At 40.9% G+C, this 27,326-nt stretch overlaps 1 protein-coding gene and 1 long non-coding RNA gene across 3 annotated transcripts in view; one reads left to right on the forward strand and one right to left on the reverse strand.

The window, feature by feature from the left end:
- The window catches only part of ADAM17 (ADAM metallopeptidase domain 17), a 35,322-nt gene extending 31,222 nt beyond the window's left edge, over positions 1 to 4,100 (reverse strand). The window contains exon 1 of the mRNA XM_032684612.1: positions 3,908 to 4,100. Coding sequence (XP_032540503.1) covers positions 3,908 to 4,004 — 97 coding nt within the window. The 5' untranslated portion in view covers positions 4,005 to 4,100. The remainder of the gene's footprint in view (positions 1 to 3,907) is intronic.
- Positions 4,101 to 5,910: 1,810 nt separating this feature from the next.
- On the forward strand, positions 5,911 to 26,801 carry LOC116785297. 2 transcript variants are annotated; one of them, XR_004356464.1, is made up of 7 exons: positions 5,911 to 6,191; positions 8,232 to 8,342; positions 17,025 to 17,106; positions 18,238 to 18,357; positions 18,640 to 18,741; positions 19,515 to 19,783; positions 24,973 to 26,801. It is a non-coding gene; the product is annotated as an uncharacterized LOC116785297 (long non-coding RNA). The 2 variants fall into 2 exon arrangements; XR_004356463.1 differs by having other exon boundaries at positions 5,911 to 8,342.
- Positions 26,802 to 27,326: the final 525 nt, after the last annotated feature.

Here is a 27,326-nt window from a genome sequence, read left to right on the forward strand (position 1 = left end):
AAATTCTAGTCTTCTGATGTGCATTACATAGGTTTGTACCAAACCATTTATAATGGGCCATTTCTTCAGCTGATGCAGCTTGTTTTGAACTTTTTTGTGGTATTTCAGCAGTGTGGAGAAAAAAACTGGTGAAGCTCAGGTTACCTGTCTCAGATTTGATTAGACCAATTTGACATTAGAAAAAGACTGTCAGCAGGTGATTCAAAGAATATCATCTGCCAGGATAGGAACAACTATCTTGTTTTAGTTCCCTACCAAGCTTGTGATGAAGAGTTCTCATTTAAAAGAGGCAACAATAGAGTCAGACCCATTTTACATGCAGACCCTGTTCTGGGCAATCCTGGATGCACACAGCTTAGTGGCAGCACTCAACTAGTTCCACTGTGTTGTAATACAGACTCAAGCAGCTCTTTAGATATATTCAGTGACCTACTGAACAGCACCCAAGCTGGGTCTTTGCACTGTTATTCTTTTCAAGCACACTAAGCTCTGTTATCATTCAAATATGTCTGAGCTCCAAGACAAACAGCAGGAATATTTCACAGCTATAAAAGTTTATCTTCAGAGATAAACAACAACAAAGAGAAAAATTTTGAAAGAGTTGACGTTAATTTTTCAGGAACAAAACTATAATATCAATCACTGTATTGACAAGTAGAGTCCCACTTCTCCCAGAAATTAATCCCTGACGTCAATGTTATTAAAAAGAGTCTGCCCAAAGGCAAACTGAGGTGGACACCATCCTGCCTTCATCCCTCACCTGGAGCACAACCACTACCCCAAAAACAAGGGGCAGATGCTTGGACAGTCACACCGTGAGCTGCTCCAGGGAATGGACTCCACAAAGAGAAAATACCGGAATGCAGACACTCCACCCCTTACTGAAAACAAAACAAAAAACCCCAAACAAAAAAAACCCAAAAATCCCAACGAGTGAAAAAAGAGATTAACTTCCAGGCAGCTCAGGTCCATGAATGTGCTCACAGGAACGGAGAAGGGATCAGAAAGCCGAGGCCAGGACTGTGGCAGTCCCATTTTAGATCCGTTTAGACTGCCGAAGCACCACACCCTAAGATTACTTCAGCTGAAAAAAGATGGAAAATGACCCGCATCTTTTTATCTCCATATTCCGTTCTTTGTCAAATTCTTTTTTTTCACTGTATACTTTTTTCTTCTTGAAAAACTGAACTCAGAGAAATAAGCAAGAAAGTTCTTAATAGAAATCACAAAATGTTAGTTCCTGAAACGTCCTTAAGGATACTACTCACCAGAAATCTGATTTCAGTTCCTAAAACTCAGGCTGTGGTTAAAAAGAGCTTTCAAAATAGTAACATTGACATTATTAGAAGGAAAAGATGGTATTTCAGAAAACCAAGCTGTGTGTAAGATGACAACAACAGAACTCCAGCAGAAGACGAACATAAAATCACAATAAAGTAGGCCAAGGTATTTTGAAAAGCACCTTGTAGAAGACATAAAGCTAATACTTGAAATATTATTTATTTTATGAAAACCACACAGCTAAATAACCAAAGGGGCTTGTAAAACAAGTAAGCTGCAAATACAGGCCCAAGAATGGATGCTAAAGGCCAGCACCAAAAAGTAAGGCAGTAATTGACCTTAGCATTCACTGCAGAAGAGACTAAAAAGCTCCCTGAAAGCTTGTCTTGACAGGATATATTTAAAGACCTGCTTCTGAGACTCAAGGAAAGAGGCTTTAAAACAAGCCAAGGAAAAGACCAATAAATCAACCGGATATGAATGTATTAACCCAACAGTTATAAAGCACTGCAAAAATATAACTGATCAACTACTAATTGTGGTAGGCAAGTACAGTGCCACTGGTGTTGCTGCAGGTGGCCTGAAAGGACCAATTTCCAGTCCAGGTACCACCCAGGGACCTAATCAACAAATATGCTCAATGTCCTTACCTGAAAAACAGGTAATAATAACAACAAAGTGCGAGCTACTAGACTTGTGGCTAAAGAAGCTACTAGGAAAGTAGTGCCTCATATATATTAGCATTCTGAGAGAACAGGAGTGTGTGGGTAAATACAACAGTTAATGTAGCACACCAGGACTTTTCAAACTCCCTCACAAAATGCTTTTGCATATTTAGTTTACTGAACAACAGAACAAAGTATTTGATGAAATTCAATGTGTGAAATAACACATGAGGAAAATAAATCTACACGGCAAATTATTTCAGTGTAGTTATTACCACAAAAAAAAAAAACTAAAAAGAAAAGAGAGCTTGAAGTGACTATGAAACATCAGAAATAAAACAAAATCGTAAGCATTCTTCGCTATAAATCCATGCTACCTTTGTATCACAAATACTTCCTTGCAGCTCTGGGCATCCATATCAAATAAATAAAAATATACTTCATGAGATATAAAGTATATAGACAAAAGTAAGGAATAAAGTCATTATTTTTTCCCCATACTAAGAACTATTATATAGACTAATATTTTCTGATTTAAAAAAAAAGGATAGTACAAAAGAGACAAATTACATAGGTCTGTAAGTCACTGATGGTGTGAAGAAAATTAATAATTCTTCCATATTGACCATTTCTGACAGAAGAAATTATCAAAGCCTAGAAACAGAAGAAAAGAGGTCTTCCTCTAGGCAGTATTTCATAAAACTGAATAGTGCAGGTATGGTGGTAGATAGGCCAAGAACACAAAAGCTGCCAGATAAAGGTTACACAAATTCATAACAGACAGGTCCTTTAGAAGGCATAAAAATCTGACGGCCCAAGATACAACCTCTGTCCCGGAGCCTCCCTGACTTGCCTGATGCTGAAAGGACAGGCTGTGTTTGTTTTGTTTCTGTTACACTTTCTGGAGCATCCACCACTGAACCTCATCCTCCCCAGGTTCCTGCAGTCACCAACTGCTCAGGTCTGCCCAGAACCACAAGTCCACCTCAGGTGTGGGAGAGGGGAACAGAGGTGCAGCCTGGACGCCCGTAGGGAAATCTGCTGAGAGATCTAAGCAAAGAAAGAAGACTTGAAGCAGTCACCACAGGCCTCCCCAGCTGGAGACAGGACATCTGACTGGGTCAGACATGACCACTGCCTCTCGCAAGAGCTCATCTGCCATTTCAATTATAAGCTTTTGTTTATCGAACAAAAGTTTGCAACTTCTTCATCGCAAAGTGAAAGCTTAGACACAGAACTGTTTGCGGAAGTTAAACAAGGCAGCAGGTTCTCTCCTATGTCAAGCTTTTCCAGAGGTCACATTCAGCTCCAACAGCTTCGGGCTCTGGCAGCGACTCTCCAAACAGAGTTATGAAGGAAAGCCATTTACATGATTTTGCCCAGAGAGGTTGTGGAGTTTCCCTCACTGGAGATATTCCAAGAACCATCTGGACACAATCCTGTCCCATGTGCTCATGTGCTCCATGATGACCCTGCTTGAGCAGGGAGGTTGGACCAGGAGACCCACTGTGGTCCCTTCCAATTCGACCCGTTCTGTGATTATCCCGCCGTAACAGAACGCAGACTCCTGTGAGGAAAACTCCATAGAAGAACTCGAGTGTGAAGATAACGGGGTCTCACTGGCCCCCTGCAGAGAGCGGTGGCCCCCAAACGCTGCCCATCCGCGATGCCTTCAGCTAAAGGGGATGGTCTCTCCTCACCCCACACACTACTCATCACAGAGCCCTGCTAGAGGTGGGTGTGCCCTCTGCCCCCACCCCTCGCATTACCCATCACCATAACCCCTGTAAGAGCCAGGGGTTCCCCTCTCACCACCGCATACGTTACCCCATCACTGACCCCTCTCAGAGGTGGGGGTGTCCCCCCACTCCCCCGCCCTGTCGCAGTGGTCTCTCCCTCTTTCCCTCCCTCCCTCCCTCCCTCCCTCCCCCGCGGTTGCCGTGGTCGCGCCCTGCCCTCACCATAGCGCTGCGAGCGCGGCGGGCGCCCCAGCGCCTCCAGCCCGCCCGGCCCCCACAACAGCACCAGGGCCGGCACCAGCCACAGTCGGAGCCTCATGGTCCGGGCGCGGCTCCCTCCGGCACCGGCCGCCCGCTCGTTCGCATCCGCCCGAAGCAGCCTCGCCCTCCGCCCGCCACACTGGGCCCGCCGCCCTCCTGGGCCCGCACCCGGAAGCGCAGCAGCTGCGCGCGGGGCATTGTGGGGGCGGGCGGGGCCGCCATCTTGGGCGGCGGGGGCGGTGCTGAGAGAGGTGCGGCCGGGGCGGGAGGTGGAGCGGCGACCCTGGGCAGCCCATGAGGATCCTGGGTGGGGTCCCTCAGTGCTGCGCGGGAGGAGTCACGGCGGCCGTGCTCTCTAGCGTCGACTGCGCTGTGAGGGCGTGAGGCGCCGAGTGCTGCCTTCGCAGAATCACGGAATGGGTCAGGGTGAAAGGGACCACAGTGGGTCATCTGGTACAACCTCCCTGCTCCAGCAGGGTCATCTTACAGCACACGGCACAGGATTGCGTCCAGATGGTTCTTGGAATATCTCCAGTGAGGGAGACTCCACAACCTCTCTGGTGAGTCTGTTCCAGTATGAGGTCACTCATAGTAAAGTTCTTCCTTATGTTCAGGTGGGACTTCTGTGCGTCAGTTTCTGCCCTTTGCCTCTTGTTCTATTGCTTGGCACCACTGAGAAGAGCCTGGCTTCATTCAGATACTTACAGACATCGATGGGGTTCCCTCTCAGTTGTCTATTCTCAAGGCTGAACAGGCCCAGCTCCCTCAGCTTTTCCTCAGAGATGCTCCAGTCCCCAAATCATCCTCATTGCCCTCTGCTGGACCTGCTCCAGCAGCTCCGTGTCTCTCCTGTACTGAGCAGGCCAGAACTAGACACATCACTCTAGATGTGGCCTCTTCAGGGCTGGGTGGAAGGGGCAGGATCACCTCCCTTGACTTGCTGCCAATGCTGTTCCGACCAAGGGCACTTGCTTTCTTGAGGCATCCTCACCACGGCCCCCTCACCGGCCTCCCAGAGTGGGAACAGACCTCTGGAAAGGGAGGGGCTCTGGGTTCTGCAGCCTGTCCCTGGGGAGAGCAGGGGGTGTGGATCTCCCCAGGCAGGACCCCAGCGCTCTCGGGTCCCGCACACTCAGTGGTGCCGCTCACAGCTGCGTTTGCAGCTTCTCCTCCTCCCATGCAAGTGACTCTACTGGTGACTTTACAAGGTTTTGTGTAGTTTTCACAGCACGATTGAGGATTGTGGCCCTCAGTACAAATAATAACTGATGGATCCATAGTCAACTGTTCCCAAACAGCAACTACCTTACTGAGACAAAAAAACAGGGAAACATACCTGAGTTACAGTTATGCTGTAGTGCTCCAGTTAATGTTCTCCAGAATTACCTCGATCTCTTACCTTTTTGCAGATGTCTCTGGCAAAGATGATTGCAAGTGATGTAATCATCAGAAATGGAGAAAAAGCATCCCCATTGCCTATCCTACTTAAGCTGTGCTGCTCATTATTTAACCTGAAATACTTATGTAGCATCAATAGAATTATTCCTTTTTCAAGTTTTCATAAGAAGGTAAGGTCAGATATACTGCTTAAACCAAGAGGGTGTCTCCCAGTTCTTGTTTCGAAAGATGGGAAGATTATAAGAGGCCAAACCGCTGGGGAAGCTTCCAGTGGATCAACTTTGAACTTCCAACAATTTGCATCTAGTGACTCCCGAAATCAGAGGTGGTAGTGTCTTGCTTAGCAGCGCTCACTATATCTCCTCCATACATTTCTCCAGTTGACTTGATGCTCAGGAAGTTCCACCTGAACATGAGGAAGAACTTTTTTACTGTGCAGTGACCCCACACAGAAACAGATTGCCCAGAGAGGTTGTGGAGTCTCCCTCACTGGAGATATTCCAGAACCATCAGGATGCAATCCTGTGCCATGCGCTCTAGGATGACCCTGCCTGAACAGGGAGGTTGGACCAGATGACCCACTGTGGTCCCTTCCAACCTTACCCATTCTGTGATTCCGTGACCTTCTGCTACTTGTAAGCTTGTAGCATCCATAACATCCCATTGCAGGGAGTTCCGGCACATCACTGTATGTATGAACAATCACTTTCTTTGCTTTCCTGACATTTGTGCCACTGTCTGATGACCCACCCCTGCTTCTTGCTTTGGAAAGTAAGAAGTAAAACAATTTTGCCTTCTCTATGCCAGTCACCACTCTGTGGGCTCCACAAGATCCCCTTTCAGTCTGGTAAGGCTTCTCTTGCAAATTGACAAGTCCAAGTGAAATCTTGTTCTTTCCAAGGAAGTGTTTGTTGTTATTCTATGAACTTTACCATTTCTGCTATTCCTGTTTGTAGTGGTGGGACTGGAACTGCATATAGCGTTCCTGACAGAAGCACAGTGGGTTTATAAAGTGACGTAACAATATTCCCTGCCTTGTTCTCAATATTGTCACTAAATGTTTTTAGTATTCAATGTGGTGTTGATCTCTGCTAAGCTGCTGTTGTTCTACAAATAACATTAAACTTCCCAGTTCTCACTCCTGCAGTTTGGTGGTTAGTTCAGACACCTTTATTCCACATGTGATGTAGGACTGTCTTTTCCCCATGTGCATAATTTTACATGTGTCTGTCTTCACGATCATCGGTCGTTTTCCTGCCAGGCACTGAGGCCTGTGTTCAGTTGCCCCCATGTGGGTGTCCAGCACTATCCCAGATGACACAGAGGGTCTGACTGAGGCTTTGAGGAGCCTTGTGGGTCTCCATCGAGTCCTGTGCCAGAGCCAATAAGGTCTCTCCAATGAGTGCAGGTGATTGAGCCCCAAATAGTGAAAGGTCTTTCTGCAGTTCTCAGCCACACCTTTTCTTTCCCTCCATGAATAACACGATACCATCAGCAATCTTTTTCTTGTCACTCCTTGCCTTATTCAAATTGTTTATGAATAAGCACAGAGATGTGAAGGTGCATTAGTGACCTCTTACTGTGAAAACTGACCATTTACTTAGTCTTTTAACTGCATTTTAATCCATGCTGGGCTTTTCTCTCTTATCCCGTGGTTGCTTAGTCTCCTTAACAGCCTTTGGCAAGAAAGTCTTGAAAGTGATTCAGAAATCTCAGGAAACTGTATCTCTGCAATCCCTCTTATCCAAGTGCTTGCTGACACATTTAGAAAACTTCATACTGAGTGTATAAGGCAAGACTTCTCTTTGGAAGAAAAATGTCAACAAAACCCTTGTTGATCTTTCCCTGGTAAATCATATCTGTCCCTGTGTGCACTAATATATATGTATTTGTACTAGTCTGTGCAGAATAGGCATCAGTTTTAATGGTCTGTAGTTCCCATCTTTCCCCTAGAAACAATTCTAAGAAATAATGTAACATTTTATGCAATCCACTTCTTAGATGCCAAGAAAGTTTTAAGCAAGAATTTATACCACTATTAGCATTTCAGTTACTGCATCCTTGAGATTCCTGGATGAACAGAATCTGTTGAGAATCTGTCACTGTTCATTTTGTGTATTCTTAACTCATGAACCTCTTTGTAAGTCATCAACTCATTTTGAAACAGATCAGGGAGAAGTCCAATGATGAAGTGTTCCAGCAGCAGAACACAGACTCGGGAAGTTGTCTTGGGTTTTCCACCATGGCCTTAACATCTCCCAGTACTATTTTTGTAGCCGTTTCAGTTGATGGGTTTTAGCTTCTGGCACCTGGTACACTAAGAATATTGAAATAGTATCAGATCCTCTTGAAAGTGATTTATTAATGGGCTTTATGCATTTTATGACTTCGATGTAATTCATGAGATCTATCATAATGCTCTGAATTGGAGATTTCTTTGGGGGGTTTTGTGTCTTATTCCTTTGTATGGGATTATTCCATGCTTGTGCTTAATTTTCTTATCTCTTTCTGGTCTTGGTTGGTTTTTTTTAGATATAATATACCCATTCTGAAGTATATAATATATAACTTTTTCTCTACCCATTTCTTGATTCTAGTGACTTTCCTATTTTTTGACCTCTGCTGAGTATAGAATTGAGGTTTCAGGTAAGTGATGCTTCACCAGCTTTCCAAAATGTCTTTCCAAATTAGTAACAACTAAATAAATGCTCATCATTGCATTTGGTGAAGGTTATACTTGGCATTTATAAACATCAATTTTCATTTGCCATTTTATCAGAAGCGATTTAATATTGCAGGATCTTTCTGCAAGTCTTAGAATCAACTTTAAGTGGAACTTTTTGGAATGGGTTTGTTTTATCTGAATACTATTTATCCCTATTTTCAGGTCATATATTGGACTGCAGAGGTCCCAGTACAGATCCATTTTTTTATCAATGGATGGACTTTCCTCTCTCTCACTGTTTTGTAAATTGTGAAGCAAAAAACAGAAAGCCAGGTAAAAGGTTTATTTTTCTGTTATCACTTGAATTTTCTCACTGACTAGGTTTGTTTCTTCCATTTACTTTTTATCTCACTTGATTGCCAGTAAATATTTTTAGGGTTATAGACTGTGATTTGTGTTTTGACAGAGCCCATCACAATGGGGTTGTTAGATAAAGTGTTTAGACTATTGCTATTTAATAATAACATAACAGTATATAGTAATTATGAGAAGTGTAATTGATTTAGCAATATTGTTTACTCAACACTAATAACAATAATTTATTTTGTATCAGCAGGTTAGTTTGATTGCATTTCTGGGTGTGATTTATTTTTTTTTTCATTTTATTTTAATTTATTTATTCAAATATATCATCTTGTGTCCAGTACAAGAGCACTTTTGGAGTGCGTTGATACTCAGTATTGAAAGAAATGCATTCTTTCCTACCCTCAGGAAGGAATTTGAGCCATTTTATTAAGGTAATTAAGGACTAAACAAGCATATGATACATACATGGGATATAATTAGAAATTAATGGGAAGTAGCATGTAGTGTGTTTTGGTGAGGAATAGCACAACTACAGCACACTGAATTAAAAAATACCCAAAACAGTATAATATACACAGCCAGTAAAATGCGTGTCCCTGTGTTAATAACAAAAGCCAGAGATGTGCAGTGACAGATAACTGGGCAGCTAACCCTGTCCAGAAGAAGGGTTTAAGAGCAAGTGTTTGATAAAAGAGGTTAATCCACTAACTAGAGTGATTCCTAAAATATAGAGTTTAGCAGTTTGCTTGGAAAGGAAGGTGAATTCTGTGGCCCTGGAGGAAGATGGAGGATTACCTTTGTTTTGTGAATGTTTGAATAGTAAATGATACCCCGAGGAAAAAGTCCTGATCTTGGTTCTGAGCTAAAGAGATAAGCAGAGCCCCTCCCCACCCATGTGGGAGAGGTAGGCTGCATAAAGCTGCATATTTTCCCATGGGAATTACTGAAATCCCTATTACATGTGGTTTTTGAATCTATGTGGGGCGAAGCCCCGGGAAGTGTGGTGACTTATAAGAATTGTTCTTCCTTTGGGAGGAGGATGGAATGAATGAGTTCATAGGTCTCTTCCCACTCATGATCATCTGCAAAAAAAAAAAATCCTTAAAAGCACTTGGAAGTTTCTCAAAGTAAAATAACCTCCAAAACACAGAAAAAAACCCCAAAAAGCAAAACATATCTCTGCTTGTGTAACACAAGGAGGACTTTGTGTTTGTTCCATGCTATGGATCACGAGACCTAACAGCAAGACAGGTCTGCAAGAGTTAAAAGGCAGAAGACTGATCAATCTGATCAATGAGGTTAAGTCTTCTCCATCTTGCTAGTTGAGATCTGGACTCCTGTAGCATACCAGTTCTGAAGTTCTTGTTAATTCCTCTCTTCCTGACCTCTTTTTTCTCCTCTGTTCTCTTCCATGGCTGTCTTCACCAAGTCATCTGACTTAGTCTCGTCTCTTTTATCTCCATAGATAATTTTTTTCCCATACAGCATTTCATTACTTCAAAGGCCTCACCCTTACTTAGCATTGTTTGGCCTATTGTCACTTTCTAAATATGTATAATAGCATTCCACATTAGTGATCCAGCAGTTTATAGTGCTAATAGTCTTTTCCCAACATTTCCCCTATATACTTAGCAAGACAGAAATTTGGCTACACCTATTGAAATCTACATATTCCAGTATTTTCTGACTGCGAGGAACTTTTCTGGTCTCCTGTGGTCTTCTGACTGATTTACCTGCTGTGCTAGTTTTGAAATCTGCTGTTACTGCAATATAAAGGAAAGCAGAGAGATCAACATGACGGAGCTTTTTAAAGGCAGAAGCAACCTGAATTTGTTCTTCATAATTGTGAGCCTGTGTTCTCCATAATTATAATAACACATTATGCTTTTATTCCCTGAAGCATAACAAAGTTAATCTTCCTAGGGAGGGAATATACTCTTGTGAAGTTACTTCCTGCCACAGTCTTTTTAAAATCCACGAAGAAATTACTTGGCCCTACTTTCTGACACAAAGTGGTCCCTTTTTCTTATATCTGCCAGGAGATGGTGCTGCCAGTCTTCCATCTCTCCCTTTCCAGTTCTTAGGAAAGGTGGCACATGTATAAATAATGAAGATACTTCTGCCATCTGACTGGTGCACTTTTGTCCTAACAGGGAAACAGAAAACACCTCTCCATATTTAAAGCTTACTACTATCTTAGAACTGGACTTACATATTTAAGATTCACCAGATGTCAATGGAAAAAACATTCAGGAACTTTGCAGAGTTTTCAAGTGCTCCATGACAGGATGATGAATACAAACCCCTCATCTTTATGATTTTCTGGGCAGTTTCACACATGCCTTTCTCACCTTTACAGACATCTCTGCATGCACTCTGGCAAGGTGATTCCTACTCTCACAGGCATCCCAGCCCTGGTCAGACAAAAAGAGCTTTGACATTGATTTAAATGGAAGCAAGATGCAGTTTTAAATCTCATCGTAAATCACTTTTGGTAATTGTGAGAGCGTTCTGTTAGCATCAGTGTTAACATGTCCCGTGGCTCCTGATTCCACTGATTTAATATATGTCCTAGTGATTTCTCTTACCCACACTACAGCTGTCACAGACACTGCTGAAAGTTAACATCTCTGGTACCAATTCCTGCTTTTCAGAGGACATCTGATATTTTTATTTGTTCTCTTTTCTCTCCTGAGAAATAGCTTCTCTGATGCGAACTATAATAGAATAAAAGAGAATCCAAGTATTCAATAAGATAAAACATACTTCATCTAGGCAATATTTTTGGTCAGACATTAGGACCAGATATTACTCCAGGAGTATTGTTAATGTAAAAGCAGCTAATGTGGAGCTCGGGGAAAATAATGAAATGTGGGACAGTCTCCAGCTGTACTATTTTGGTGTATGAGACACAGATTGCCAGCATACTCCAGCAGCCCAAGCAAAACCTGGCAGCTGGACAACTGGATATCTCCTGTACTAAAAAAAAATAATTAATTAGTAGGAATTTTAACTGATTAAATTTGCACACATTTGGATTTGGAAAGTTCTGCTGGCAGTCTACCTTGTACTGACTTCTTTGGTCCTATATCTGTGTGTATGTATATGTGTCTCTGTCTGTATACACATATGAACAGTCCCTGCTTAGGCTTAGACCTGTACAGAGACAATAAGAGACAAATGAAATTCTTTTGGGTAAACTCTGAAATCAGTATTCAGTGGCTTCACAAATGAGGTTTATTCTCATGTGTGAGAGTTGCAAGGTAGAACTCCCGGGATTTTTTTTCCCTCACTGGCTATGTTGGCAATATGGGATTTAAGCATAAGTGGAGGCTTAAACATGCCATGAAAAATTAATGTATTGAATGTTGTAACTGAAAAAGAGTGGGCTAAAAAGAGGCTGTGCTGGAATGGATGCCTTCTAGGGGTTTTTTTGGCAAGATCTCAAATAGAGAGCAATTCATGGAATACATGGAATGTAGCATTAGAGTTTGCTTGCTGTTCCTAATTAGAGCTGTAGTATACCACACTTGGGAATGTGGCATCACCAAGAGTTGCTTGAAAAGAGACAAATGCCTCAGCCAAGCAAGACCATGCATTTTCCTTGAGTTCCATGGTGAGAACAGGCACCTAGAGCCTCCTGAAGAATCAGATGCTCTTAAAAAAAACCTGCTTTGAAGGGATGCTGCAGAGATTCTCCTCCTGTACAATGAGAAGTTGCATGTCTGTCTGAATGCTCCTCTGGGCACCATCTTAAAGCCTCAACAGAGTGAAAAGAAAAGGACAAGAGGATCTCCTGTAGTGACCTAGTGGCTTTGGAGCAGAAGGACAGGACAGTGTTACCTCTAAATTGCACCACTGGCTGAATGAACACATCCACCTCAGACCTGGCAGAAAGCAGGCAGCTTTTTGCTGAGCTGGTGCAGCCCTCAGTGTAACAAGCTCTCAACCTGTTCAGAGGTTTCATTCTCCATACTTATTTTTGACCCTGCCAACCCAGTGGTGTCTGAGCAACATAAGTGTGAAGCATTACTGCTCCAGGCTAGCAAATATTTCACACTCTAAGCAAGAAAACCCAGATCCAGCATCTCACAGTTCTTTCTCAGATACAATAGCTGAGGTGTGAGTGAGACCAAGAGGATTTATTTCTAAGTAATTTCTTTGCAAAAAAAGTTCATCAAATGACTTGGGTCTATGAACACTATGTCAAAATCTTCATGTGACCAGAATTTGCACATGCCACCTATTTCCAAAAAGAAAAGGAAACCTCTGTGAGCAGCCTGCATTTGGGACAGCAGTTCACCACTGCAAAATAGGCCTGCATGTGTCTTGGACTTGCAGACAGCCTACTGCTGTCAGGCTCAGGAGCACCAGCTGGCTCATTTCATCCAACAGCTGGGGTTCAGGGTACCCAGACTGGCCAACCTCATGGCGGAACTTTGATGCAGGAGCTGCCTTTGAACTGCTTAAGACCTATGTGTGATTCAAGAGTGACCTGCCCATCAACTGAGATTTCAAAACCTTTATTTTTATATGTCTTAGTATTTATATGCCTTTGATCTCTCATTTTCATGGTGCCTCATTTCTCTCCACTGCAGGGCTTTCAGTTCTGTGTGCTTAAAATGTGACTCACACAGTCGCCGTTGCCGAGCCCTGCCCAGTTACACTGCTTTTGATTTGCTCACCAGCTCGATCTGATACAGGACACACAGCAGGAACACAGAGACAAGAGCACTTCCAAGGGATACTTCTGCTGCAGGACAGTGCTGCAGGTTCCCTTCTACAGCTGTGCAGGCTCTCATCCTTCTCCTGGCTTAGCCAGAGCAGTTTGGTTGGAAGCATACTCTGTGTAGTGGTAGTAAAAAGCCTTGAGAGACTTGCACTGTGGATCAGCAAGTATGCCACTGAGCTGTGTTATTCATGGAGCTGTAGCTTAGATTGCCCTGGTAACACAGCTGTGCCATCATAAGGCACTTGGGAGCACTTTGGTGATTCTGCAATCACAAATGTCAAACTAGGTCAGTAGTCTCCAAACAGTTTGGACCCCTGAAGTGTAGTCAACTCTGAAAACTTATTGTAACATGTTATTAAAATTCTGCTTAAAAATGTGTTTTCATGTGGTTCTGCAGCCCATAGCACTGGCTCACAGGACACAGTAAGGAAACCACTGGCCAAAATACTTCTTCAGCTGAAACTAACTCAAGGTACCTCTACAGAAGTGGGGAGACCTCTGATTAAGTCTCTTCACCTTTCTGTGTGTGAATCAGTTTTCAGTGGTAGACCATGGATATTGCTATACATTAAATATGCAGTGCAAGTGCCAAGTACTCATAGTTATCATATACCTGCTGACCTAAAGCACCAATTTAAAAGCACTGGGAAATAACCTGAAAACAAGCACAGAGCTAGACCCATTTTTAAGTGATGATCTTAGGGACAAGGTAATTTTCTTTATGAAAAGTGAGACCAAGCTCATGTTTCTTACATGTGACTGCATACTGTTACTGGTGAAGAACTGGTAGGCAGGAAAATTTTAAGGTCTCTAAAGCAGAAAGCAGAGGCACAGAGTTTGCTGCAAATCTAGGACAGAAACTCATACTTGGTTATCACTCTTCTAATATTCTTGTTCTCAAAAGAGTACTGCTTTATATTTAACCAGGGATGTTAATATGGCTCTTTGTAAATTAAAGTATTTTTGCACATGAAGGAAAAGATAATAAAGGGAATGTTTTGAGAGAATGGCTCTTCTGAACAAATGCCTCTTAGTTAAGACAGTAGGTAAACAGCACTGTAATCAAAGGACTCAAACTCTTTAGAAGTTGCTGAGGAAATGTGTGACAAATATCATCAAGAATGTGGTTCAAAGGACACAGTTCATATCTCTAAGACACATACAGAAGACTTGATTCGGATCTTATGCTACTTGTATACCTGATTATATATATATTTTTATATATTATATATAAAATATATATCTTTATATATTCAGCTGAATCAAACTTACTCTGCTGTCAGATATCAGCAGTGGGTAACCATTCTTGCTTTCGCTGGGATGCTGAGAAAAGCTGACCCTGTGGGCTCAGGGCAAAGAAGGACCCTGAAACAGGCCACTAAAGGGGCCAGGAAAGATGAGGAGGTCAATAAGGTGACCAAGAAAAAGTTTCAGAGAAAAAACCCTCAAACTCTCTGGTGCCATCAGAGCTTTTACTCTTGCACTTGCCCCCTTGATACCTTTTTCTCCTTTCCTTTTCCCTTTGAGCTTCACAAAAACTGTTCCAGTTTGACTAATTAAATGATGTATGGTTTGTCCTTGTATGTATTTGTAATTAAATTGCACTGAACTCTTGGGTACACTCATAGTTGATTTTGTTGTCTGGTTGGTTGGGTGTTTTTCATTTATTTGTGTTCACAAATACAGGTAACCAAAAGGGTGAGAGGTGTAAATAGTTATACAGAATCAAGGTCTACAGTTGTTGGATTTCTGGATTGTCTCCCCCAAGAGAGGTCATTGAGAAAAGTCAGACAGAAGTGGTAACACTTGTGATGGAATACCATGGGTCTCCACTTACACTGTCCATCTCAGGACAGCATTGTTTGCACCATGAGACCTTGGGACTCTTGCCACAGTGGTCACCCTGCTTGGGTACCTTTGGCAGGAGTACAGACTGATCAGGTGTACCCAGCCTCTTCCAGCTGTATTTGCAGAAGCCTTGCTGTAAGAGTCATTTCCCAGTGGGAATTAGTAAGATAAGCAGACTGTGCCCTGCAAATTAAACCATCCTTTTGGTCAAAAGTCCATTCTTTTTTTGATAGAAACATTGCTGAAGCCAGTGTAAGCAAGGATGCATTGCTACTATTTTTGATGTGATTATACTGAGAATAAAGAAAACATCACTTTTCAGGACCTTTTACAACACTCAAGTTATTAGAACAAAATTAAGCCAGTTGAATTTTAGTGTGTTGCTGTTGGACATGTTTTCTTATTTACCACAGCTGATACAAATCCAAGTCTTTTTCCCCTAAGAATACAGATTATTGGCTTTTCTGAATACCTGAGCAGTAGTCTAAAGCATAATTCACCAAGCCTTCAGAATGCAATGGTAGTTCACCAAGAATAAAAACACTACCACTGACCATATAAACATATTTGTACTTAATGGCTTTTGCAGTAAGGGGTGTAAAATAAAAATAAGATAGTATAAAAATAAAAGAAATTAAGGTCTTGAGAGAAAAAACCAGCAACACTGCTGTTTATGTAAGATGAAATAAGTATAGTGGCTGAGGATAACACTAACATATTTGTTAGTGGATTAGTGAGAACAACTGCCTACATTAATATTTTTAATGCTACGTAGAGTATTAAGGACAATTTAGCATTAAGTGTGTTTCAAAGACACTTTGAAGTTGGAACCTGGTCTGGGAAGAGAGTTGAACCAGGTGATTTCCATAGGTCCTTCCAGCCTTAATGATTTTATGACTTTAAAGAATTATTGAAACTAAGCTGCTTTTATTAAAATATTTGCCTTGTTAGTGGCTGACAACATTGTCTAATGATAAGAGCAATGCAGGTGTGATGATAAGCTATAAAAAAATCATAATCAGTAAAGTATGAAGCCATAAACCAGCAGCTGTACTTTATAAATGTCTGTGTGCAATTTATGCAATGTAGAAAAACAATTTAAGTATTAGGAGATGTTTTTGTAAGATCTTTAAATATACATTACTTTTCTTGCTCCTATTAATGCAAAGATACTGCATATATGGTAGTAAGTAAACCTGAGCAGTTTTTTATATTGTATGACTTAATTAGTATTTTATATTGCTGGTTTTACCGTGCAAACCTCTAGTATTTCCTATAATAACCTAAACCATATTCAAATGCGCTATTTGAAAAGCTAAATTTACTTAAAGAGTAGGTATTTAATTGGCTATTCTTATCTAAGTCTACAAGAACACCCAGAAAATAGTTTATCTCTGTCTTTAAGGATTTATACTTTTATTACTGTTTTTCCGGACAACATGACCAGTAATTACTGTGTCAAATGTGGTTTCTAAATAGTCTTCACCTAAGATGCCATAATTAAAGCAATGTATTTCATGCAAAAATGTAACAACATTTTTCTGTCTCTGTTTGAGTCCAGAAATCTGAGTTATGCAAAGGCAGGAGTGGCTCAGAGGACTGCAAGTTACAGCTAATGATGTGTAGTTAGTGGCGTGAGGTCAGCCTAGGTCCTTAGTAACCAAAAGTTGTTAGCATCTGATTATAACTAATTTCCAACATGAAACGAGTCAGTCTTCTGCAAGCAGACATGGTAACATCTCATAAATAAAAACATATATACACATGAGTACATGTAAAAATATACAATATAATGCTTATAAATAAAATATATATTTCATATACAAACACCAGCACAACTGAAACTATTTTCCCACCTTTTACTTCTCATGAATGTGGCACATTTTTAGGTTGTAAAAGAAATAATTCCAAATCCTCTTGATTTCCCAACCGAACTTAACAGGAGTCTTGGTTTAGATTGTTTCATTTTAATCAGTTAAACTTCTTTGGTGAACTAATTTTCTATGGATACTTACCAGATCATTTGTTTCTTGCCTCAATCCCATATTCTCTTGTTTCCTTGATTACAGGCATCGGTACCAGGACATTTCATTCTGGAACACTACAGAAACAGCCTCCCACACAATAAATCATGGGAGAACTGAATGCAAGGTTAGTCTTTTGATACTTAAAATTTTTTTTCACCCCTAAGCCCAGCTGTGAAGGTAGAAAGAAATTGGATCATACAGAATACCAGAAAATTGTAGTAAGACGTGTTTGGTTACCATCCCTGTGTTCTGCTCAGGTGTCATTTGAATTGACAGTTCTGCTAAGGATACCAAGGTTCTTTTGTAATGTTTGTCTTTTAGATATAACTCTTCTTTTTGTGCAATTTACTTTTGAGCCTTGGGAGCTTTCACTGTTGGAAAGTATTACTCCTAAAGAGACTTGATCATGCAGCCCTAATGAGTTAGAATCTGGTATCACTCACTTTCAGGCAACAATTAACATTATAAGACCAGAATCAGAATCCAGAGTAAACCAGACAAATAAACCTGCCCTGAGTCTGACAAATAGAGATGTTGAAAAGTCCTCATACTTGGGTTTTTGTTAGATAGCCACTTCATCCATCATAATTTGCATTGCCATGGGGAGGAGGAGTCCTCCTGGCCTCTCCTCCCAGGCATTTCTCTTCCTGTGGAACTATGCAGTGTGGGGATCAGCATGTGGTTGGGGGAGGGATAAGGGAAAGGTGTCCATCCTTGGATGGGCTTTTGCATTCTGGCTGCCTGATGCCAGACTAAGGGAGGCACTAGGGACAAGCAGAGGTGAGACAGAAGGTTTCAAAGGCAGTACGGATTTGTGTTGGACAAAATTGACCTTATAACTGTGACCTCAGTGGGATCCTCCAGAGCATATATCCAGTGCAGGAATTGGTTGTCAGCATAGCAGGCACAGCCCAGGAGAACAGGCTGTCACTGGAGCTTTGTACCCCAGCAATTCCCAGTTAATGAAACAGACACCACTGGCAGCGAGTATTAAGCAGCATAAACTTTGGATTGCTGTACTTTGTAAGGCTCAGACCAATACATTTCATCCTGCAATATTGTTTAGAAGCAATGTGTAGTATTTTTAAGCCAAGGATCTTCAAATTAAGAAAGCAAGTAAACAAATTCCTAATAGCAAATAAGAGTTTTGGGAGTGGGTGGGTGCAAGTGAATATGAAAGCTGAGTGTCAAGGAAGAAAAACAAAGAAAAATACATCAAACTACATCTACCAGTACTTTTGTCTCAATGAAATAGGTCTCTGAGGCAATTTCCCTGGACAGCAACAATCTCTCTGTTCCATTTGGAAAACATGAAAAAACTTCACAAGTCAAGGAAAAAATCAAGTAGGAACAGACAGAACATATGCTGTTAAATGTAAGATTTTGAAGTTTTGGTCATTCCTTCCACAAAGGGCCCTCAGTAGCCAGACATTCCTAATTTCTAAATGTTAAACTTTCTTCATTATCATAGTATTTTCCTAATTAACCAATGAGATACACATGTATTTATTTTTATTTCTTAAGAGCTTGAAGATTTTCTTCTCACTGTTTTAGAAATTGTGATAGCTTTGCACAGGAAAATACTTTAAGCAGAGGAATGCAGGGCATGGAAAACAATTGATATGCCTGTATCTTGTCCTCGTCTCTGGCTCCACAGGTGGGAGGGTGGAGAGAGTACTTCCTTTGGCCCATACGAGGAGGAAAGAGCTGAGTAGCAGGGCCGATGGAATACAGGACTCATCCAACTTGGTACATGCAGGTAGGCCTGTAAGAGACATCGACTTCAGAAGGCTCCACAAAATGTGTAGACAATAAATCTGAGCCACAAAACAGCTTTCAACATCCTCTAACACAAAATACCTAAAAGACTGAAAGCCACAACTATTAAGAAAATAAGGCACAAGAAGAGGTCAGGAGGAACTGGGCATTGCAGAAACTCTTGGTTCTGCAATAGTAGGAAGTATGACATAAAGTTCCAGTGAGAAGCACTCTACTCCACTTTCTCTTACAGAGAAGGAAATAAAATGTGTAACAGTTCTTCCAAAATGGAACTGAGACGCAAACTCTTCCTGGATCCCAGTTGGCAAGATGAGCATCCATCTAGTAATTGCAGATCAGAGTTGTGAGGGATCTCAAGGGTAAACATCCACTTTCAGACAACAGTGTGGTTCTGTGTAGTTTCCATCAAAAAAGCAATAGTGTTTTATCAGTCAGTGTACCCTGCTTTTTAAAGTTCTTTATGTTGTACACCCTCACCTCTCCACCTAGCTGCAGGTATTCCTAAGTGCATTCTTGTAATCCATTATCATCTTAATGCTACAGTCAGGATTCTTTGGCCTTTGGTATTTGGTTTTGTTTCTAGGTATGATGTGAATAATGTTAATGGAGAATGATATAGATTGGATGCACCAAGAGGGAATAAGATTTCATGTACAAACTCTGCACTATGAGGTTATGCTAATAAAATGTATTTCAAAGACCTATGCCATGATAATAATCTAAATGCTGATTTCAAAATTCTTCATATTCCAGATAAGACACTGCAAGACCTCAGACTACCTGGCTGAGGGAGAACAGTCAGCCAGCAAGAAGTACCAAGTGATGGGAAAGGAAAATTTGGCAATGGTCAGGGAAGATTCTACTTGCAAAAGAAAAAGAAAAGTCTCCTTTGGATTATGACAGCCAGGTCATGGCTGATTTACAGACAGCAGCAAAAAAGCCATCTGAAGGCCAGTCCAACCAACTCTGCAGACCTCAGTGCTGTGACTTGGCACAGCAAGCCCATGCCATAGGTATACAAGGTATGATAATGTAGAAGTAATCAGCACAGTGCTGCAATTCCAAAATCTTGTAGATGAGTTGTATGGGGTATTATTAAAACAGGCCACAGACTATGCAACTGCTTCTTTGAGCGGTTCTCGTATCTCACTTGTATTCACTCATCAGCTGCATCAAACAGATGTCTCATGCAGCTGAGGAAGCAGTTCTGAATTCCAGGCAGAGCAGATGAAAAGTTAGTTTTAAGGGTTTCATCTGAAAGACCAACATAATGATATAGGACTCTGTGACATTCAATTAATCAATGCTTTCAAGGTGATGGAATCAGGAATAACAGGATTTATTTGTTACACTGGGAGATATATTTTCCATATTTTTTTATCCTTGTCAGTCATGTGCTTGCATGACTAGTTGGGGAATCAGAGACAGCTCTAATGGAAAAGAGAAATTAGGTCATCTGGTCCATCCTCACTGCCAGGACATGACTGTTCCCTGCAGCGGATCACTTCCCACACAGTTATCTTTCCAGCCGTCTTTTGTAAGATGGAAATACAATTCAGAGTCCCATTTGGCTATGACTACCAGAGCTTTTGAGGACTTTTTATTTGGCCAAAAATGCTTAATGAGAGAATCAGAGCTAACAATTTTAAATAAATTTCAAAGAAAAAAAGCAAATCTCAGAATTTCATTCTCAGTAAAAACCTTTTAATAGAAAAATTGTGCAATATTTGGGATAGGAAATTGTTTCTAGACTCAATTCTACAAATTAAACAATAGGTTTCCTGCTAAAAAGATCAAACAACTAGTTCAGTAAGTAGTGAAGCATCCAGTACTCGAGATGCTCTGAGCAGACTGTGATCAGGAGACTCAGCACTAGTGCTAGCTGACTGCAGGTAATCTGGCTGCCTTGATCCCCATCCTCCAGCAGAACATCTGAATGGCCAAGCACTCAGACTCTACAGAGCAGGATTGGTTACTAAGGAAAAAAAAATAGCAAACACAAATGGAAAAACAGTGATAGAACTCACACATAAGTAAATGGCAAACTACTTCTCTTTCAGCAGCTTTAGCATTACTAACTTCCACACTGCCTGCAAATATGAATAACCCCCACCTTTTACCACTACATCACTGTGCTCATTGAGTAAATTCAGTAGTTTGCATTAGTAAGTGGCAATCCGAATACTTCCCTGAGGTTGGTCTCCTTTCTCAAAGGACCTGTTTGCTTCACTTTACCAGATGTGGCCACGTAGCTTGGTTTAAGGATTCACTTTCTGAACTTAGGCAGGGATTCTCCAAACCCTGCTCAGCCTCGCTTATAGCACTTCCTTTGACCAACAAATTCTCATCCTTATTCTTATGCTTTTCTACATCAGTTCTTGGAATTACATTTTTAGACCATCATCCTGCACTAGAGAATTTTGTTTGAACCCTGCAGCAACATTCTCACCAGACAGGATTCAAGAGCATTTAAAGAACTTCAGCAGAAACCCAGGAGTTCAGAAACAAGCTCATCAGGACAAAACGAGTAATGTCTTCTCTAGATCTTCTGCAAAGAGATCTTTTGTGAAAAGACCACAGCCACTGCAAACTCATGTACAAGTGCATGTGGTTGCTTTTTAAGTCTCACCAAAGGAATCATAAGATTTTCTTGGTAAAAGATGCCTTTTTTCCTTCTCCAGAGTGCTCTCAGGTGCTTCAGAGTTCAGGAATAAAACAGGTTTCTCTCTATACTTGCCTTACCAAGTCTTCAAATTAATCCACATAGCTTTTCCTTTTGTCTCCAGCAAGACTATGAAGAGATGACAGAGTTACTCCATCTCTACTATAAACCCTGAAGTCATTGCCAAGTTCTTATTATCCTCCCTATCTTTTAAAGTACATAGAGCACACACTATGTTTCATTTCTTTACATAAATAACGCTTGACCTTGTGTTAATTTAAATGGGCTTTACCCCATGGTTTTAGGTAGCCATTGAAGTTACCAAAGGTTGCCCAAAAATCATCAGTCATGAAAGGGTTAGCATGCCAGGTGTGAGTTCCCAGGGACATGCCTTTTCTGGATGCTTGTGTGTGTAAACTTTACTGTAATAACAATAATGATTAGATCTGCTCTGGTGTGACAATTTTCCTTGGTTTTGTTGCAGTAACAGGCTTCTAGATTCCACTTGATGAGGAAAGATGTGGTTACTAACAGAAGAACACACTAAATTATAGAGCTTTTGTGGGTGTAGCAATTTCCTATTGTTAGAGAAAAACGAAAAACATTGCAGTATTACAAATCCACTGAACAGTCAATTTGTTTTTTTTCCCGTTACTTTCCTACTGCACTGTTTCATTCTGGTGGTTTATTAATTAGTAGCAGGGCCTGCCTAGTTGTCTCAACAAGTGAAATTTATAGAGGCAAGGAATAAAACATGAAGTTCCAGGATGCTGATATCGATTCCATATTTGTATCTGGCTGGAAAAATAAATTATGTTACACTGGAAAGCTTGAGCACCTTTTAAAAATTGAAGTGCCTTTGACAAAAATGATCCATCCTTCTCCTCTATGGTTCTAATTGGACAAAAAATAATATTTGCAATTGACCCATCAATCAAGACAGACAGATAAACAAAATTTCCTTTCTATATTCTAAGACAGTGAACTAACAAGTGAGCCACCTTTATAAAGAGCAGCCATTTGGAAAGAAAATACGTTTATTTCTTTCAAATGTCAATGCTCATGTTGTTAAAGATCACTCTATTAGGCAATCAAAACAAGACTAGCGATTCCTCCTTCCTCACCTGTTTTTTCCCTTTGCAATACAAATTCTTTGCAGACACACACCAAAGCAAATTGCTCCCCTTACCAACCAAATAATCATTGTCAAAATACAAATCTAACTATTGCAGACCATCAATAAACTGAATCCTCACTATAATCAGCAAAACCTTAAGCAAAAGGATGTGCAGCACTAGGACCTGCCTCTGAAAACTAATTACTGTTACAGATATATTGAAGCTCTGCAACTCCTGCCATCCCTGCATACCACAAAAGGTTCCGGGAGCACTCAGATCTATTAATCTAAGATGCCTCTGTGCAGAGTGGCTGACAGCAGAATGCTTACTGGATTTTAGCCATCAGGCAGAACTGACACAAAAACAAGTGGGTATAAACTAGCTAAGAGAAAGCTTCTTATTTGGATTTCTAGCTATCAGCAAGCCAAGGACCTGGAACAGGCTTCCAGTACCAAACGAGGAAAAGAATCTAAATACAAGCCTGGATAAACATACTGTATAATGCCTGTGATGGCAATGAGTGGGATGTGATGATCTGGGGAGTCTCCTCCAGTCTTATTTTAAGTACATAAACCACAGCATAAGTTGTCCCACTTTGAAGCAAAAGTCTTCAATTGGTTAGGCTGGCATATTTAAGGTTTTATTCTCCATAGGAACAATTTATATTATTATTTCTACAATTTAATTCTTTTGTTGTTGTTATTTATCAAAGTTGCTGGTTTTCAACCACATTCCACAGCTCCACTAGAGGTGACAATGTGCTCTTGGTACAGAACAGCATGTAACTATCTTGCTGCTTGCAGAAGAATGGAGCAGCACATAAACAGAGCTATAAGCATCTTTTCAGCCCTGACCACAGAACAGACCTTCATGCTTCTGAGCATCCACACATCCCTGTTTTAAGTGACAAGATACTTTAAGTTCTTTCCACTCTGGAGATAATAATAAGAGACAGTTTGCATTCAATACTACTCTGATCTACGGACTCTTTTTTTATTCTCCTGCCTTAAAATGCACTTTCAGTGGTGATGATCTCGCTGTATCTCCTCCCCTCTGGGATCCTACACACCTGGCAGCACCTGGGTGCAGAGACCATCCTCTCCTGCAAGTATTTTCAAGGTGCAAGAGATGAGAACCATTTGTGCTTTCGAGAACAGCGTCTCTTCACTGGCCATCTAGCATGCACAGCCCTTGCTCCAGATCCTTGGAAGGACAGGGTAGAAAGGATGGGGTGGGCAAAGACAGCTCGAGTAGAGCAGAGCAGGAGAGTAACCAGGCCATTAGAAACACGTGTAGGAACAGAAGTTTCACAGCAGAGTAGTTCTGAACTAGGCTGGAAAGTAATTTGAGTGGACCTAGAAAAAACCATCATTTTGTCTTCCACTGAGCATTATTTAAACTGCCTCAGATGGGATATAAATTGAGGGAAGGGACAAAATGGAATAGCAAAAACATGGACTCATTTCAGTTGCCCCTGGCTGGGATTCCACTGTACACAAACTTCTCCACTTATGCTCAGCTACTTCTTGAGAGCTTCCTCCTGTTCCTCCCACAGATAAAAATACCAACCATTGCTCAAGCACAGAGCTTAACAGCAATAAACTGGCATGAGAGTTTCCACTTGACACAATGCTTAGTGAGCACTAACGTTTATTTAAAGCATTTTGTCATGGCTGTGTAGTAACAAATAACTATACTTTGAAGGCCCCCCCACGTGGGTATCTATTCTATGTCTGCGTGAATCCTACTTGAAGACCTGATCTATGACAATTGAATTATATTCTCAAGGTCCTGTATTTAAACTGATTAGTTCTAACATTAAGAGGTGAATTAAGTCATGAATGAAGTTCACCAACTACTGAAACCTTTTAAATCATATAGCATGATCTTGTTCAGATCATGTATTCTGATCAAATTAGCTATATGAATAGAATTTAAGTCACCTATACATTAAAATCAACGAAATTATGCTAACAGAGCAAAAGCAGCTTTTTATATGAGTCTGGATTTTTCAGAAAGGGTGAGAGTGGCAAACCTTGACTCTGCCATTTTATAAAACAGCCCCAAAGCATTGTTGCCTCCCAGTTCATGTTGGCATAATTTGTTCTCTGAATAGAAATGCATGCAATTTTTAAATTTCACCAGGCTAATTCATGTATCCATTACTACAGAGGCTTCAGTATCTCTAACACTCACACAAAATCTCTTTTGGAAGACTTGAGTTATGTGAAGAAGTCGATAATGTACAGCTTTAGTAGTTACTGCTGTCACTGCTGAGACCAAACTGTATTGCTCCCTGGCCATAACACACCAGATTTCCTTGGGGAGCACAACTGCAGTAATTCAGAGCATAGAAACAAATATCTCTTCTCCCTCTCCTTTTCCTCCTTCTTACAGGGCTGTAAAGAGCCCCTTTTATTGTTTCCAGCAGATTTATAACAAACTGGAAATACCCAGCATCTGCTCAGCAATAACAAGATCAGCAGCCATATGTGATTTGAAGCCAAGGCCTAAAGAAGCCCCACCTTTCTCCCCCCAAACAGGTTTTACAAACTCTGTTTCCAAAGGAGAGGGATTTTACAATGACAACAACAGCAGGAATGAGGATATAACTAAGCAAAGAGATTGGACAACTGAGAATATAATTCGCAATAAAAGAGCTTATGAGCTACTTCCAATGGCATTTACAGAATCTCCGCTCAGGGATTCTTACACTGATGTCAATTCACAGATCATACACTACAGACAAACTCCCCTTAAAAAGTTTGCATATACAGATGTTTTAAAATACTTACTGACATAGTTTCAGGCTACACTTTTATAATCAGGTGTAATTGTCAATATTTGTCGATTTAAGGATTCTGGCAGAAGACAACAAAGCATTCCCTCTAGGAAGTTGGAGTCTTCATAGTGGAAAAGATCATGGCAGTAATCCAAAGCTGGTACTAACATTTCACCCTTCCCACACTGGCATTTTATTCATCTGAAAGCTGACCAAGCTGTAATTGCTGGAGCTTTCAGCAGCCGTGTCATCTAGCCACACTCACACAGAAGAGGGCAGTTAGTTCTTGTTACACAAGTCTGGGATTTCAGCTGTACAACTGGGATCTCAAAGTTGTAGTCTTCCAGTAATGTTAGGAATAAATTAATCCAAGTGTGTCCTTTTCCTGTATATGATGATTTATTGCCCCATTTACCCACTTGGTTTGCTAAGAATGACAATTTTAGGTGGCATCAGACCCAATCTGATGTGTTTAGGCTATTAATTTGAAAAGCACACTAAACTTAAACAGTGTATTTTGTATGCTCATGTCAATTCTGGTTACCCAAATCAACATTTCTACTGGCTTTTTTTTAGCTCTTTGGTGTGTTTATGGCAAAAGCCTTCAATCCCCATCCCTCAGAAAACAAAAGAAAAAGCCCTCCAGGAAACTCCAAACAAAACACTCCCACAAACCCAAACTTAAGTGTGGTCTCCCCACATTCCTTTGTACTGCACAGAACAGAGTTATGGGCGAAGGAGCGAGTGCTCTGTTTGTTTTACAGAATCATAAATGAACGTGGCTCCAGTGTAACAAGTAGCTGGCTATCACAGAGAATACTGCAACTAGACTTGGAGAGAACTCTTTGCTGACATTACTCATTTTAACAAAGATCCTGAGAAATCAAGTACAAACCCCATGTTTTGCTGAGTTATAACAGAAATACCTCAGAAGTGGCTTAGCATGAACTACCCTCTCTACCACCATCACTCATATGGCAGAAAAGTGAGAATTTGTTTTTATTTAATAGTCTGAAAATACTAAGAAGGGAGTTGATATGATTAACGCAGTACTGTGAAATGTACTGTAGAGATGCAGCAGTAACTGTGCCCCACAGGATTTACTTTTACAACCATGTTCAACATATGAAAATCCCATCCTTACTCTAACAATATGCTGTTGTTTGACTGAGGTGCCTTAGGTCATATCGTCAATCGTGTGTCTGGCTTGTGAAGAAGATGCAGAGTTCAGAATTTGTGGCATTAGTCTGTGCAGTGTTTCTAAGCTGCGGGGCAGGATCCAAACCTGTTGCAAATTATCTCCTGGAGCTGGAAACCATAATACCAGATGAATGTGCCTAATGTGTCTGGGTATTGTATTAATAAAGGAGTTTACCCAGGAGGGAAAGGCTAGGCAAAGTCATTTAGGGAATTACACTTCATCCCTTTTTTTGGTACCATCATCCCATTCCCCTACATGTTTCATTACCTCCCTCCTTCAAAACAATAGAAATATTTGGCAGAATTCTAGAAGTAACACTATGAGATGATGCTGCATTTGTTATTATTTAAATTCATACGCTGATACTGCAGTTTCAAGACTCCTTTTGTAAAACGTACATGCAACAAACAAGAGGCAGCTAGAATTTGCTCAGCTTGATAAACATCAAAAAGAGCATTTAATAAATTAAGCTATAATCTAGATAACAAGGCCCAGATCCTGTTCCTGTAAGGAAAATTGACAACTCCCTTGATAAGGTGCAAAAGAAAGGAAACAAGAGAACAGTGTTAGCTGACAATGTAGTGCAAGCTAAGACAGCAGCCAGAGACAGCAAAGAAAGCAAACTCTTAAATGGGCAGAAAAAGCTGCTACATGTCAGTACCCAAACAGCTTTACTAGAGAATGGCAGCATTTAGGAGCTAAAAACCTCTATGAAACAAATAAAGGATCAATAAGAAATGCAGAGGGGAGGGTAAGAAATTACGAAACCAAAACACTGATTAAGAAGCATATGAGTTTATGT

Source organism: Chiroxiphia lanceolata, chromosome 3 (assembly GCF_009829145.1).
Source record: "Chiroxiphia lanceolata isolate bChiLan1 chromosome 3, bChiLan1.pri, whole genome shotgun sequence".
Taxonomy (NCBI): Eukaryota; Metazoa; Chordata; class Aves; order Passeriformes; family Pipridae; genus Chiroxiphia; species Chiroxiphia lanceolata.